This window comes from Galleria mellonella, unplaced genomic scaffold, assembly GCF_026898425.1.
Source record: "Galleria mellonella isolate WM207_F2 unplaced genomic scaffold, CSIRO_AGI_GalMel_v1 utg63, whole genome shotgun sequence".
NCBI lineage: Eukaryota > Metazoa > Arthropoda > Insecta > Lepidoptera > Pyralidae > Galleria > Galleria mellonella.
The window spans coordinates 10,063,610-10,078,912 of record NW_026442130.1 but is presented as its reverse complement, the minus strand read 5'-3'; the positions used below and the strand labels follow the sequence as shown (position 1 = coordinate 10,078,912).

At 32.1% G+C, this 15,303-nt stretch overlaps 1 protein-coding gene across 2 annotated transcripts in view; it reads left to right on the top strand.

The window, feature by feature from the left end:
- LOC113521980 (synaptic vesicle membrane protein VAT-1 homolog-like) overlaps positions 1-15,303 on the top strand; it is a 38,913-nt gene that overhangs the window by 12,707 nt on the left and 10,903 nt on the right. For both annotated transcript variants that reach the window (XM_026907681.3, XM_026907683.3), the window contains exons 2-3: positions 11,629-11,758; positions 12,837-13,052. In XM_026907681.3, coding sequence (XP_026763482.1) covers positions 11,629-11,758; positions 12,837-13,052 — 346 coding nt within the window. The remainder of the gene's footprint in view (positions 1-11,628; positions 11,759-12,836; positions 13,053-15,303) is intronic.

Here is a 15,303-nt window from a genome sequence, read left to right as displayed (position 1 = left end):
ACAAGTGTAAACTATTATTAAAGCTTTAAGTGATAGTTAATTAAAAAAAAAACCTTCTCGAAAACAAATATGTTTACAACTTATGTACAACTGTAAATCCTTAATGTGTTAGTCAGAGGTGATATCTTGGTTAATTCTCAACTCATTTTGTAAATATTTTTTTCATATCCGATAAAATTTATTCTCCTGTATATTTTTTGTCGATTAACAATTTAAATTATATAGAAACGTGATAGATCGCTTTTATCACGATCGCGCTAACAAAATTTTAAATTACTGCAAAAGACTATTCAATCCCATAAATTACAGTTTACTTCCATTAGCTTCACAAAAGAAATACATAGAAAATTTAAAATAATATAAGACACAAAAAGCAATATTAAGCTTACGCAAGCTTCTAAGTAGATACGAATGAGAAGTTATTTGTACCAGTCCCGCTACAAAATCAAGGGCTATTATTGAAGATCGTGCCTCTGGCCTCCGTACGCGATAATTACTCGGTTATCAATCGAATTCTTGTCTGTTTTATATTACTCGTACATTGTAAAGTGTACTTAACAATGTTCTGTGTACTCATTGTTCACTACGTATAGAGGGGAATGACTCGTGTTGACTGGTTTCATTAAGCCATTCAGGCACCCCAAACTAAACGTATCTACGGCTATTTGTGGAATGCAAGTTCACTTCCTGAGTGGACAATTACAGAGGATGACTTCGCGACGCGTGCGCCAGTCCGTACATCATGTAGAATTCTTGCGTGATTCAATTCGAATGGCTACTAATAATTTTGCCAGATGTTTTAATACAGCGATCTGACCACTGTAATACAAGGGTTAACACGGGAAGCCTATTATCTCGATATGATTCATACTTAGGTAGTTTGGATAAAATACTTAATGAAGACTGTGTTTTAGACATATAGTATTTTCTATTAATATATAGAAATAAAAGATTTAAACGAGTTTACTTGAATGTTTCATTTTGTTGTCTCTAGAAATATGATGTGTAAGGTTAGTTTAACATCCCATAAGTTAATGCTTTTATTTTTTGGTTTTAGCTGTGCTACTTCACACTGTGTGGCAAGACCTCATTTTGTACGTTTTATATTTTTCGAGTGTGTAACTCCGTAATTGCCTTAGTTTACTAAGAGGTCTTTTACATGTTAGGATTCACCTGTCAAATATCTTCGGTTCATTATGACAGAAATTATTTATATCGGAAATTAGTGTTTCAAATGAAATTGCAGTCTCTTCAACTTACTGTGTTGCGTTGATAAACCGGAAGGCGAATTTCTGTTGATTCATTAATTATTATAAGAGAGTCGAGCATATTCTCAGATTAAGGGTAATTGATGCACCATCTCCCATTTATATTTTAGGGGCCTATAGGATCTCTATATATACGAGGATTATTTCAATGGTTTAAAAATAAGAGCGTGCTTAGTGAAAATGCGTTTATATTATGTTACTAGCGTATAGTCGTATTTATGGCTATTTAATTTAATGGCACTAAGCACATTTAATAACGCCGCATATAGACAGTCGTCGGCGCCGTCGGTTTATAAGTATATGGTCGGTAGCCGTTATGGCTAATCACGGCAGACAGATCGGAAGCCGATACGTGCGTGTCATTGTATTACTATTAACACTGGCCGGTGCTGTGGACCGCTAGCCGGATATTGTCGGGCATTTTATAGAAAGCAATGCATTGTTGCTCCCGAAACCTAATCGCACGTCGCGTTGTCGCGTAGCCACGCCGTGCTCATCGGTCATAAATCAGGATTTAGAGACGACATAGGCGTAGAATAGAGTCAAATGTGCACATAAGAGTCAAGGAGTAAATTCTGAATTTGTTCTAAGTTTCATTCAATGAAATAGTGAGGATTCATTTAGAGTTCTGTTCCTTCTAGCAACCCTTTAGTGAGTAGGTAAACAGTAGGATTTTGGAAATAGGTAAATATGAAAATAAAAAGCTCAATTGGATGAACGATAAATATACGAGTATATATATATATATATATATATATATATATATATATATATATATTTCCTTTTTATTTTTATAATGACTTACTTTAAATATAATTTATCTGAAGAGTTTATACAACATAGTTTGCCTCAATTGTTTTATTAAGTAATTTTATGTTTGTTGCTCTTTCATGCAAAAAGTACTAAACGGATTTGATTTAAATTTGGTACATGGGTAGATGATAATTATGATAACTTAGCATATAGGATACTTTGTGTATTGATTTACACCGGTAACGCCGCCGAATATACCTAGTTAAGCATAAAAGATGTTTATTCGTTTCTTTTATTCTAACTTACATTGGCAAAGTCGCGGAACGCCTTGTATAATTAAACAGTTTTATAATCAACATAAATATTATTATTAGTTAACTTTCTTTACAAACTTTCACATTGAATTTTTTCTAGGACTGGAAAATGGAATGACCTAAATACAATAAGTATTAATCTGGGTTTGACTTGGGTACTTGTTATAAATATGTATTTTAATATAACTGAAATTCAGCCAATAGTACTTAATACGCACTTAATAAAATGCCTCCTAACTTAATATGGCATATATTATGGTCATGTAATAAGAGTAAGTACATTAAGGAACAGTTTATCCGTTTAATTCTTTACGTATTTAAATCTTAATTTTTTTAGAAATACTAATTAGGATTGGATGTTCATTTCTAGTAACCACTAAATAGTCTACAGTTACGTTGGCTTACAAGATTCTAACTAGTTTTGCTTTCATATTATACATATTTGGACACATTCCTTTGAAACAACGCGATAAACATTAAAGTGCATAGAATGTAGTTTACTTTACTTTGACATTGCTAGTGAACACGTCATGAATCATTTGTATGATACATAATGAAGTATTGCGTTCAATATCCATCGGTATTATGGTATTTATAACACATAGAGAAAACATTTATTATATTTATCGGTTATGCCCCTAGTTTCCTGTATCCTCACTCACTCGCTGAATAGGTGTCAATACTAAATATAAGTGATTCATTCCGCGAATGAGGAAATTCCATCGAGTACAAATGTACTGATAGTGTATGAATTAATGCCATAATGAGACATTCGTATTGGCAATAGGTCGATAATTCTATGACTACGAAGTTTATGACTAATGTAGAAACTCATATTGCAATTAGCCACTGGGTTAACGATTGATAGCACTAGTCACGCTAGCAGTTGTAAATACGAATACTCGTAAGAGCTAAGCATACAATTATAGGTACAGAGTGGTTTAAAATACCTCTTGGTTATATGCAGCTAAGTTTTACAGAATTTTATGGGCATAGTGGTTTTAACACACTGCCTAACTATTCAATGGTTACGTAGTTCATCCCCGCAAAGTACGAATATTTATTTTTATTAGTATGCTAAGTATATTTACAAGTTGTAAGCATCTTTGCAAGTTCTAAATTAATTATAGCCGATTGGCGCTATGTCTTATGTCTAGTGATGATTATTATTTATTATTGTATTATTATAATAAATATAAATGGCTTTGTGTGATATATATTTTAGATACCACATACGGTCATCCATTTCTAATCTAAACAGGGCTGGAACTATTATATGTAAAGTATTTTTATATATTATATATCTTTATAGATAAATTCCAGATTAATAAAAAAATAATTTCATAATCATGCTAGTTATAATCATTAAAAATTATAAGGCGAAATAACAATACTACCGTAAAATTATCCAATAAAATTTAATTTTATACTTTTATATTAAATGATAAATTTTATATTTTTAATGCTCTCTTCGTAAAATTAAATATGAATAGATACCCACTTACTATAAAGTATCCAACTTTGATCAGACACGATTAAGTTTTATATTATTTCCATTACTTTGTTGGGAACTTACAATGTTGTAAATGTGGTTCACGCTAAAGGACACGAAAACGCTTTGTAAGCAGGGAGGTTGTAAAAATAACTGCGGTTTAATTCGTCATGCCCAGCTTATTACCCGCATTCTGTAAGCGTGACGTTCGGTATAATTTTGGAACTACAAATTTACCACAGGATTGTGCAGATTTATTAATATAACAATGAGCGAATAAATGGCTCTCAAATAAATTCCATGGCCTGTTCATCATTTTTAACGCTTAATTAGGCCTAATTAGTATGAATTCTTGGCGTTTGAGATAATTGAAAAATTCTGCCTATGTATTTATCGAAGTCATTTTATTTGTCTATGGCATTAATATTTCGTCTATGGCACATGTTTTTAAAATAATGACTTTAAAAGTTTAGAAATGTTATTACGAAGAAGCATTGTTTTTGTAAGTTACTGAGTAACACTATAATAACTGCACGTAGATTTTGAAATATATAATTATACATTGTCCACTTTTGTATTGAAACGTGATCGAAATTAATATATGAAATCGGGAACATAATAAGGATATGATTTCACTGGAACATCAGACGTCTATGTCAGGATATATGAGATAAAAGAGCAGTTTTTGAGTCATTTACTCAGTATGAGGCTGTCTCGGAATATGAAATATGAGCTCGCGTGAATGGAGTTTACTTACCCTGCGGAACACTCCCTGCATTACAATGACAATTTTGTTTTCTTAAAAGGTATGTTTAATGCACTATTTCTGATGTCATTGTTCTGGAATTATTATAATTGTCCTTTAATTAAATTTAAGAGTACCTACTCGTAAATGCTGAAAAAAAATTGTACCTTAGAGGCTTAAAATGAGATAGTGTTAATTTGTTTGATTATACTGTTAAAAGCAAAATTAGTATAAAAATGTAATTTAATTATATATTGAAAATAGGAAATATATATAATAAATGCGTTTTGAAAACTTTTACCTCAAGGTTTCAAAACGCATTTAAATTATACGGGTCTTGAGAATAATATATTTTCGATTAGATATTTTATTATCTACAAATGTACATGGGTCTTGTTTATTTTAGCAATTTAAACTTCCCGTTGACATAGCTAACGAAAGCGAAAATGACAAAAATACAAATTTTAAAGGTATTTGACGCGCAGCGTCATTGTGTTATTAGGTATTCTTTAGCCGCGTGGATTTCACTTAAAGTCACTGAAACGTGTCGGCTGACTTCCTACTTGACTCTTGAGCAAGTTCCTATGGTCGGAAATAGTCGCACCATGTTTAGGCTAAATAGAAACATTCAAGGTAGGATAAATTAGGCTATGGGCTGTATTTTTAATATTTATGGCATTTTGATGATGATATCAAATTAAATACAAGAAAAAAATATATATAATTGATTTAAATTTCTATGTTTAGAGTAGTTTGTTTTAATACATTTTGAAGTTTTCATTTAATAACTTGATTTATTATAACTTATTTTAATTATCTGCATACTCACACCGCTGAGTATTTATATTACTAAAGTATAATTTAATAGATCAGTGTTGTTACAATCCTTATAAATGTGTAACCTAAAATAACCATTTGTCTGTGACTATCTATTAAATATTCTTAAGTAATTTATTATTTCTTATCACCTTCAGTACCAAGTTCGAGCCGGAATCTGTGGTTAGCTTTATGGATTTTTGGCGTTCAATATTGTCATATCGATTTCTTGACTGTTACTAAGCAGCTCGGCACGGTAGTTGAATTCTTGGTTTAGTCATTAGTGAACTTACTACTGTCTACGTAGTCACGTAGGTTTAATAACTTACACTATTCTATATAGCTACACGACACCGCGTCACCGCCGGCGTCGCGACGCCGCGCCATCAGGTCGCCATTTCCAACCCCGATGCAATTTAAAATTACCTCGAACTGAGGGTGTACTCTATTCACTCAATCATTCGTCCATTTGAAATGTCCAATACTAAATGTTAAGTAGACACGTAAAAGGGTGATCTGTAATACTGAGAATAATTTATTAAAATTTATTCTCAACATATCATTCGGCTGCTGTTCACTAAACCGAAAAGTTATTTAAATTGCGTGAATGGAAACTGTATGTAATGCATTAATCGCATTAACGCTTTGGTGGGGGTGTGCCTGTTTGTATTACGACCCTTGCCGTCTTACCATCGAAAAGGGCACTAAATCCGCGGTGAAACGTGATTTTAATTCGTGTCCTCTGTAGAACATGAAATTCATTCGGCACTCTTAATGTACGCACACGCATACACGTGCGGTCAATATAAGGAAGGTAGGGTAAGATAAATAAAGTAGGACAGGGTTAACAATTTGCATTCTTGTTTAGTTACTTTGCAAAAATCGGTTTTTTAAGTAATGAAAGTGGATCGGTAATTCCACTTGTTTTTTTTTTTTTTGTTTAATGCTGATGTAATGATAATAATCAGTGAGTTGGCTTATCGTGCCGAATTTAATAGGAATGGACCCCGACAGTTTACAGGGGAAGGGGAAATGCGTAGTAGGTGCTGGTAGGTTAGACTACTAACAATTTCCTCTATTTACTTTCAGAAACAATACGAGACAAAAGAACACAGCTGTAATTTTGAAATAAGTTAAATGGCTTAGAGCTTACAACTTGTAATTTGATCTAATTTTTATATAAAGTATATTTTATGAAATAGATAAGTGTGTGTATACAAATAACGTTTCACCTACCTGCTCAGAGCTCACGTAACAATCCATTGTTAATGGAAACCATCTAAGTTTGTTGAATAAGCGGTCAGGTAGCGTGCGTAAAATTCGTTACACGAACTCTGTGGGTACAGATTATCTCGGATTAACATTCCTTTCCACCGATATGGGTTCCAGGAGCGCTCCTTGGTCCTTGGTAATGTAGGACAAAGCTTTTTTCTTAATAAAACGATATCACCCGCGCCCAATTTATCCAATAAAACGTATGCGGGCGTCGGGCGACACCGTGGCGACTATAGACTCATTCCACTCCCATTCCCATGTCGTTGTAATTATTCAGTATAACGGGGCTTAAATGTATTAATATCGGCATTGTGTCGGTCGCCTCGCCCGGCGGGGAACCAAACGCCGTTCTTTTCAACCCCGTTGCATTACAAGCCCATAGTCTACCAATTTACAAATGCGTAAACAATTTAAAACATGCTAAACTGAGCGGCTATGATTCATTCATTGTAAGGTATGTGCATAATGTACAGGAAGTTAGAGCGTATGAATAAATTAGTCGACAAATACGCAGAGCAATCAATCTGATTCACACCGCACAATGTGTTGTTAATTTTTGACAGATAAGTTTAGTGACTTTTGTGAAATAAGAGAAAACATCTTAAATTTTGTTATAATTATATGAGACTATCATAAAAGCAGACCCTCTTGATTAAAAACAGAATAATTAAAACAGTTTATAAAATACAGCCGTAAAATTTCTTTTTTGAAGTCGATTGAATCAACTGGGAAGGTACCCAGTTGAATATTTATTTTAATTTACTAAGTAGTTATGGGACTGTAATGATAGTAATAAAAAATAACTAATAGAGGTATATAAATTTATTACTAAAGCACAATTACAACACAAATGTAAAACAAAAAAGGCGATGGACAATAAAGAAGTAAAACTTAGATAAAATTAAAATAGTACCTAAGGGATTCGAGGAAATATCTATAGGTTTCCGTGATTGCTCAATAAATATTCGTTGTTGATATTATATAATCATTTTCATTTGTAGTTTTATAGTTATATTATTTATATATTATTAGTATTAAAAAATATTAATACTATTTAAAGTGGTTTTTATAAAAAATAAAGATTTATTAAATTAAGTACAAACTTGAATAATGTTATTTTAGAAGCATAACGCCCCAGTCATTGGATTTAAGATTGGTAATGCATGACGAGTACCATGGGCGTTATGGTGTATGTTATATCTCTATCTAGGTGTAGGTGACAGTTATTATTTTTTATCAGATGGATGGTGAGTTTGTTATTAAACAAATCGTTTAGTTTTTGATTAACAAAAAAAATGTTTTGTTCTATAGAGTTTTAGTGTGAACATATCACACTGTCCTTGAACATTGCAAATATAAGTCTTCGTGTATTGTCTTTTTGTATTCAATTTACTCTGCACTATGCATGTAAACAAGTTCATGCAATGTATATGCAAACAAATTCCCCGTCCCTGACAAACACTGTCGGAACCCAGACCCGCAGCTGTGTGAATAGCATTTTAGGTGGTCAGAATATATGTATACGGGGTCTCTACTAATTGCTGGTGGACTTTCCTAACAATAATATTAAATAATGATAGAATTAGTTCCGTTCACTAAACACATTACTTCATAGAACTAGTGATAGACTTATGCAAAACAGCCTAATCCAAAAGATTATAAATCTTTCGAAACCACTGTTCTATTTCTTGTTATATAATATCCTATGGCTGTTATTACACAACGAATTAGGTCATCCTAAACTTTGTTTAAAGTTGGTTTTAAAAGAAATTGATTAATTCCGGCACTTACAAAAGTGGCAAGTGGAGTTATTGTTTACTGTGAATTAACCCCAAAATTCTCCATTAGCAGAGTACCGTGATTTGATCGTAAACATGTAGTTTCAAAATAAATTGGACAACTCGGAAGCTTTTTACACCAATAGAGTTCCGTAGTTTTTACACGAGTGCCCAAAAAAGGAGTGTAATATTTTCAGTGTTCATATCATGTATTTTTTTTGTTCCATCGTGACATGTAAATGCTAAAACATATTTGGATGTATGGAATATCGTTATATATATTAGAAACTTGATGGAAATAGCTTAGACGGGAGTATGTCTCTAGTAATGCAATGTAATATGTAATAAATAGTCTTTCATACTTAATAGAGGCTTTTAATTTGGTGTAGAATTCTAATGTTGTGCTACTCTGTTTTAATGAGCGGGTTTACAACGTTTGTTGCATTAAGGCACGAGTATTTTCGGCGTTGTTTTAGCTAACTCAATGGCATTTCCTTGTTTAGATATACGATAGGCTCGGAAAACGTTGTTTAATACTAGAATTTAATGACTCCCTCTTGACAGTTGAAGTTAAAAAAATTCATGTTTACCAAAAAACAAACGAAAAATACCTGCGAGTATTTTATAATTTTTTTTTATTTTCTAAGTAAATTTAAATCATTGCATTATTTTTAACCTTCCACGCAAAAGACGAGTGTTATACGTTTGACGTGTCTGTGTCTCTGTCTGTGGCATAATAGGTCTTAAAAAAATTAACCGATTATGATGCGGTTTTTTGTTTCAAAGCTGACATGATTGATATGGTTCTTAGCTACAATTTATGAAGATTTATTTAAGAGTTTCCAGGTTATTAGCTCAGGCTTACATTAAAATATAATTTTATATTACTACAGTGAGATATTTATAATGATTATTTTTTATGAGCTTTCAAACAGGTATTTCGAATATTCAAAGTGCAAAAAAAATTACATTATAAGTAAATTGATATATCCAATATTTTATGAAATTGAATTAAGCCATATTTTTTGAGGAAAGCCAGCATTTCATCTTCTAATCGTCACGTATAAATAAAATAACATCATGCAGGTCACTTTTGAAATGAAAGAAATAAAAGTCACAACTCTGAAATCTCTAAAAATATAAGTGTGATTAGATACTTTCGTAAATGTAATTAATTAATTCTTCTTTAAGTTGAACAACTAAGATTGCACCTGTATCCTCTCATAAATGATAAACCCGGTCAGATAATGCTTTTACTAGGGAATTTTGACTACACGTTAAATATGAAGTTATCATATCTGCATAACAAAGAGCAGCTATTGTGTTAACAAAATGATTGTGTCTATTATGCTACCATCGAAGGGTGATCGCAAAATATCGATTATACAGCGGTTGGACGGCCGGCACGACGACACTTGCGAACGAATGCGCCGTTTTGTAACTCGAGCACGTACCAAATGATTTACATACCTGCCTAATTATATTGTATTCGCGGCTATATACAATTCAACATCAGTTTTATGATGCATAATGCTATTATTTTCTAAACAGAAAATCAAGTCTGCGAACACATCATATGATTATGTATTGGTCATGTACAAGTACACTTCTAGGTACGAGTTTCTAGGTATGTTTCTGTTGTAATTTTAGTTTGGGTTTTATCAGGTACTATCGTCTGCAAAAATTTAAGAAACAGACAAATAAAACCAGATTAAATAATCCAGCCTGCTTACTTATGGTTTTTGTTTCATATTTACTATTTTTTTTTACGTGAGGTTTGTATGGGTTTATTTATTATTATAATTGTTAATACGATATTAATGTATTTTCAATCAACAAAAACTCCTATGACATAGGTACATTACTTATCTGGTTTTGATCTTCGTATATTTCTTTCTTGATATCTTTATAAAATACATTACGTTAAATAAGTATTCCTATAGATGGTAGTTATAACGTAAAATCGACGTTATGCTTAAAATGAATGTGAAATGAAGCCCGAGACAAATCTGACCACTGAACATGACAAATGTTTTAAATTAACCCATATTATCGAATCTTTCCTTTGTGGGTCGTTAAGTACATAACAATAGAGAGGCATTTGTCAGCGTCATGGGGCACCATACGACCATAATATACGTATTGCTGTTGATTGGTACATCACCATGTTTAAATATTTAAATATGAGATTCTTTATGCTGTCCATGCGTTCGTTCATAGCATCATAACAAATGACTACCGCATTCCGTGCCCCACCACATTAATTAGATATCTTCCAGTTTAATAAAGTAGGTTGATTGTACGACTTATGGCATTGTAAGCGATTAATTAATATAAAATAAAATGATAATAAAAACAACTCACGTTTAGTTTCACCCTATCGTTAATTAAATTTCGATTATTGATTCGTTACGAATCGTTTGTTGCGTATGCGCAGACGGTGCTCGATATTCTAGTTACATTTCTAACTGCTTCAATATTCGGATTGGCTATTGTGATGCTGCGGTCCTACAAATAATATTATTGAAGTGCTCGTATCCGTCAAACTTGATAGGATGATTTTTATCGTATCATCAAGTAAAAATGCGGCGCGATTTATAGCTCCAATATAATTTAAATCCAGTTAGATATCTCAGTAGATACGACTTTGCAAATATAAAGATGTACACACTTACCGCGAAATGATATACGATATTTCAACTGTAATAACAGCAATAACGTCTATAACTGTTAGTAATAACAAACTGTATGACATGATTATATATAATCATATTCGTTACATATTTTCACGCCTGTCTTTATAAGATATGGTTTGTTTCTGTAGTGAATTATAAATATACAATTTGTCTTTCGGAAAATTCTTAACACTACTCGTACATACCGTTATTTTCAATCGACTGCTAAAAGGAAGAGATTCTCAACTCTATATTTTTTTATGTTTTACCTACATTGTTTTTTATATTACAAGATATCTTTTAAATTGATTGATAGATGAAATGAAACGTTTTTCTTTAACATAATTTTAAAATATAATTATTTTGTATATTACTAATGAACTTATTTAAAGCTTGTAGGATTATATTAATTAGAGATTACTACAGTAATACATTTTAACTGCCGGAAGACATTTCATACGTTTCGTTTTCAATGATCGTTGTTTAACATTGAATTTCCGTTGTTGTTACAGTGGGCTGAACTTCCAAGACTTGATCGTGCGTCAAGTGGCTATCGACTCGCTGCCTAAAACACCATTCATTCTTGGATTCGAATGCGCCGGCGAGATTGAACAAGTCGGCGAGGGTGTGACCAATTTCAAGGTATTAGGAATTTAATATTTTAAAGGGTTATTGCATAATTATGTACATATGTTTATAATTATGAACTAGATAGGTTTTTATACAAGTTGAAAACTGATATACAACCCCTACCTTTTAGTAATATTAAAAGTGGAACATTACCTTATAGATTTATATAGTTATTATCCTATGTATATTAAACAATGACCTTATAATAGGGTAATTTTCGTAATCTACGGTGTATTGGTTTTCAAGTCCGAAAAAGTAAGTCTCGTATCTATACATCTTACCTATGTATATGTACATAAATTGATGTGTATCGATTGATATAAACGTCTAAACACTGATTTCTGATAATATTATGTCCTATTCCATTTAAATTTGTATATAAAAATAAAAATGTGTTAATTTAGAATATGGCCCATCTGTGTACCAACTTCTATTCGTATTCGTCTTAACGGATTAAGTTATTGAGTTACAAACATTCAAACAAATTTAGTAACTTCTACAATTTATGATACAGTATAATGGTAGCTAAGTAGTACCAATATAGGTACTTTGTGCTTACTCATGCCTAATATAGTGTTAGACATCCAGTCTCTACTGACATTTATTGTTATGATCTAAAAACTATAAATCTAAGAACCAGTTTCTTTTTTCCTTTAACTTAACATCTCCTGATTGTAACCAATTTCGTTATTGTTAAATTTAATTATAAGTTTCACCTCTAATCTAATGAAGTAATTGAATCTGGAAGGACGGTACGATTGATTAAATTTCTAAACTAATTTAATAATTTGGAAATAACACGATTAACTCAATTTCAATTTATAGTACCTTTATACTATTAATTTACATAGGTGCTTCGATAGTTACCCAGTTTAAATTGTTTGTTTTTTTTTTAAATAATATGAATATTTTACAATTTATAAATTGTAGGTAGTTGGATCGTAGACTGTAGATAGACACTGCTGATACAAACTATTTATTCTTTTTATATACTAACTGTTTTCTTTAAAACATAATTTGATTCATTTAGTAACCAAATAAAATAGTAATTACAAATCCTGTAACTAAATAAACTTATTATAATTCACAGGTTGGGGACCAGGTGGTGGCTCTTCCCGAGTACAAGGCATGGGCTGAGCTGGTCTCGGTACCGGCGCAGTATGTATATGCCCTACCTTCCGGGATGACTGCATTAGATGCCGTGGCTATCACTACAAACTACGTGGTAGCTTATTTGCTGCTCTTCGAAATAGCCAACTTAACGCCTGGCAAGAGCCTGTTGGTGCACTCCGCTGGTGGTGGCGTGGTGAGTTGTTATTATATTTCATATTTTTATTATATTTTATACAAATATTAAGGAAATCATCTTTACTGAGAAATATCGCGACATGATTGATCTTCTATCATTATATATACTATTTAATTAAAAAATTGAGGACATTCACATTTTGAAGAAGTCTCGCGAGATAACGTCTCCATCTTCTGTCGTTATGTTTCATATTATATATGTGTATAAAAATATTAAAGATAACATTTTTACTAAGAGGTCCCGCGATGTGACTTCGCGATCTCCTGTTATTATTTATTTTGAGGATGTTTTTGCTAAGAAATCTTAAAAAAGAATTCTAACACTTCCCTAAGGTAGGCTGGGAGAGAATGCTTTTAGCATTAACTTCGCCTTGTACATATACCTGTACTAAAGAAAAATTTAATAAATAAATAAATCTTGTGTATAACAGAAACATTTCATTATCATTTATTTAAAAAATGTACCTATTTCAAAAATTTATGATTGATATTCCAAATATGAAACGATATTATTAATATTAATCTTCGCTAAGTTGGCATCGGATGATATGTACACAGAGCGGGCAATGTGTAACACCACTCTAAAAATACATGCGGAGTAGCATTGACCCTACAAAGCACTGTTAAGTATCCACATCTAAAAGCTTCTCAGAACTGTCTGACTATATGTTTCTGTGTGATTATGAACAACGTTTAGTTCATAATGAGACTGTTAACTATGTAACGAGGCTACTAATTGTCGTATAGATTGGGTGAGAAAAACTTGTTTGTTCTGGAATCCGCAGTCTATGTTTCCGATTCTGATGTCAGTCGTCCTCGTTGTGGTCAATGAACTGTAATTGTAATATTAAAATATTGATTGATGCATTTTAATTAGATTCAGGTTTGTATATAAATATAAAAAGTATATTAAAAAGTCTTGCTTTGTTTTTATAGTATGATTTGGTTTTATTTAAACATCTATGTAAATGGTAGGGTAAATGTGGAAAGAGGTCACTTAAAAGAGCTGTATTGAAATTCTACAGTTGTATGTATTGACATGCAAGTCTGTAAATATCAACAGGTATTGTTAGCAGTTTCCACACATTTACATTTTGATGCTGATTTGCCACCATAACTCAGATCTAAGGATGATAGCTTATAAAATCAAAGTTTTTTTTTTCTTGAAAATAAATAATAATAAATGTAAGTAATCGTAAAAATATTTAGGAAATTAATTTGCTACTGGCGGGTATTTGAAGAATTAACTGTCTATTACAGTAAAAGCTCTTTATTCGCGATGTATATACGTTCTGTAAATATGCCGCGAATACAGAAACCGTGAATATGAAAAACCGAACCACTTATACAGCAATAGCATTTGTCAACATACTTTAGGCGTAGTTGTAATAAAGTCTGTTTACAAAGGATATCTAATCTTTTTAAATAATATGTATCCATTAGATCCGTGAATACAGAAATCTTTAATCGCGAATATAGGAATTGGGTCGCAATTTTTTAATTCGCGAATAGTGAAAACGTGAATAAAGGAATCGTACACCACGAATATACGTATACCAGCTTTAACTGTATTGTGAATGGTATAATTACTATAGTTCAGCTTGTTTTATGTACCTATCTTATAAATCCTATAATCTACCTTACATCCGCCAATGCAAAAAATATATATCTATGATATAAAAGCACTAGTACAGGTATTTACCTACATAGTTGCGGAACTACTTGCAAAACTTCTAGTAGTTAAACTGAAATTGATGGTATCCATCCAAGAACACAAATTGCGCACTCACTGAGATTTGGATTGTAATTTTATTCCATTACTTAGAAGCTAAACTTTATTACACTGCCACTCTCGCTATACAAGGGTAGGATTCTTTTAAATGAATGATAATGAAATGGTAACCTTGCGTGCGTTATCAGTATATGTAGGGAGGGATGATAGGCGTGGATAAACGCAGGTCAATTAGCCCATCGTGATGAATTCACCAGGAATTAATCCAGATGGTTTTCAGTAAGAATCGCGTGGAAGAAGGCCTCGTGGGATATTACTAGCAGTAGACGTATAACGAGGGTAGACTGCAACCCATGAATGTTTGCTATCAGATTATTTCATTTATGAGTAATGCGCGAATTATGTCCAGAGGGATTGCTAATCCTTGCGGTATAAATAGTTTCCGCTAATTTCAATATCATATCTCACTCTTCAACCTGAAACTCAGCATGCAAGCAAGCTTACTTGGCGGAATTAG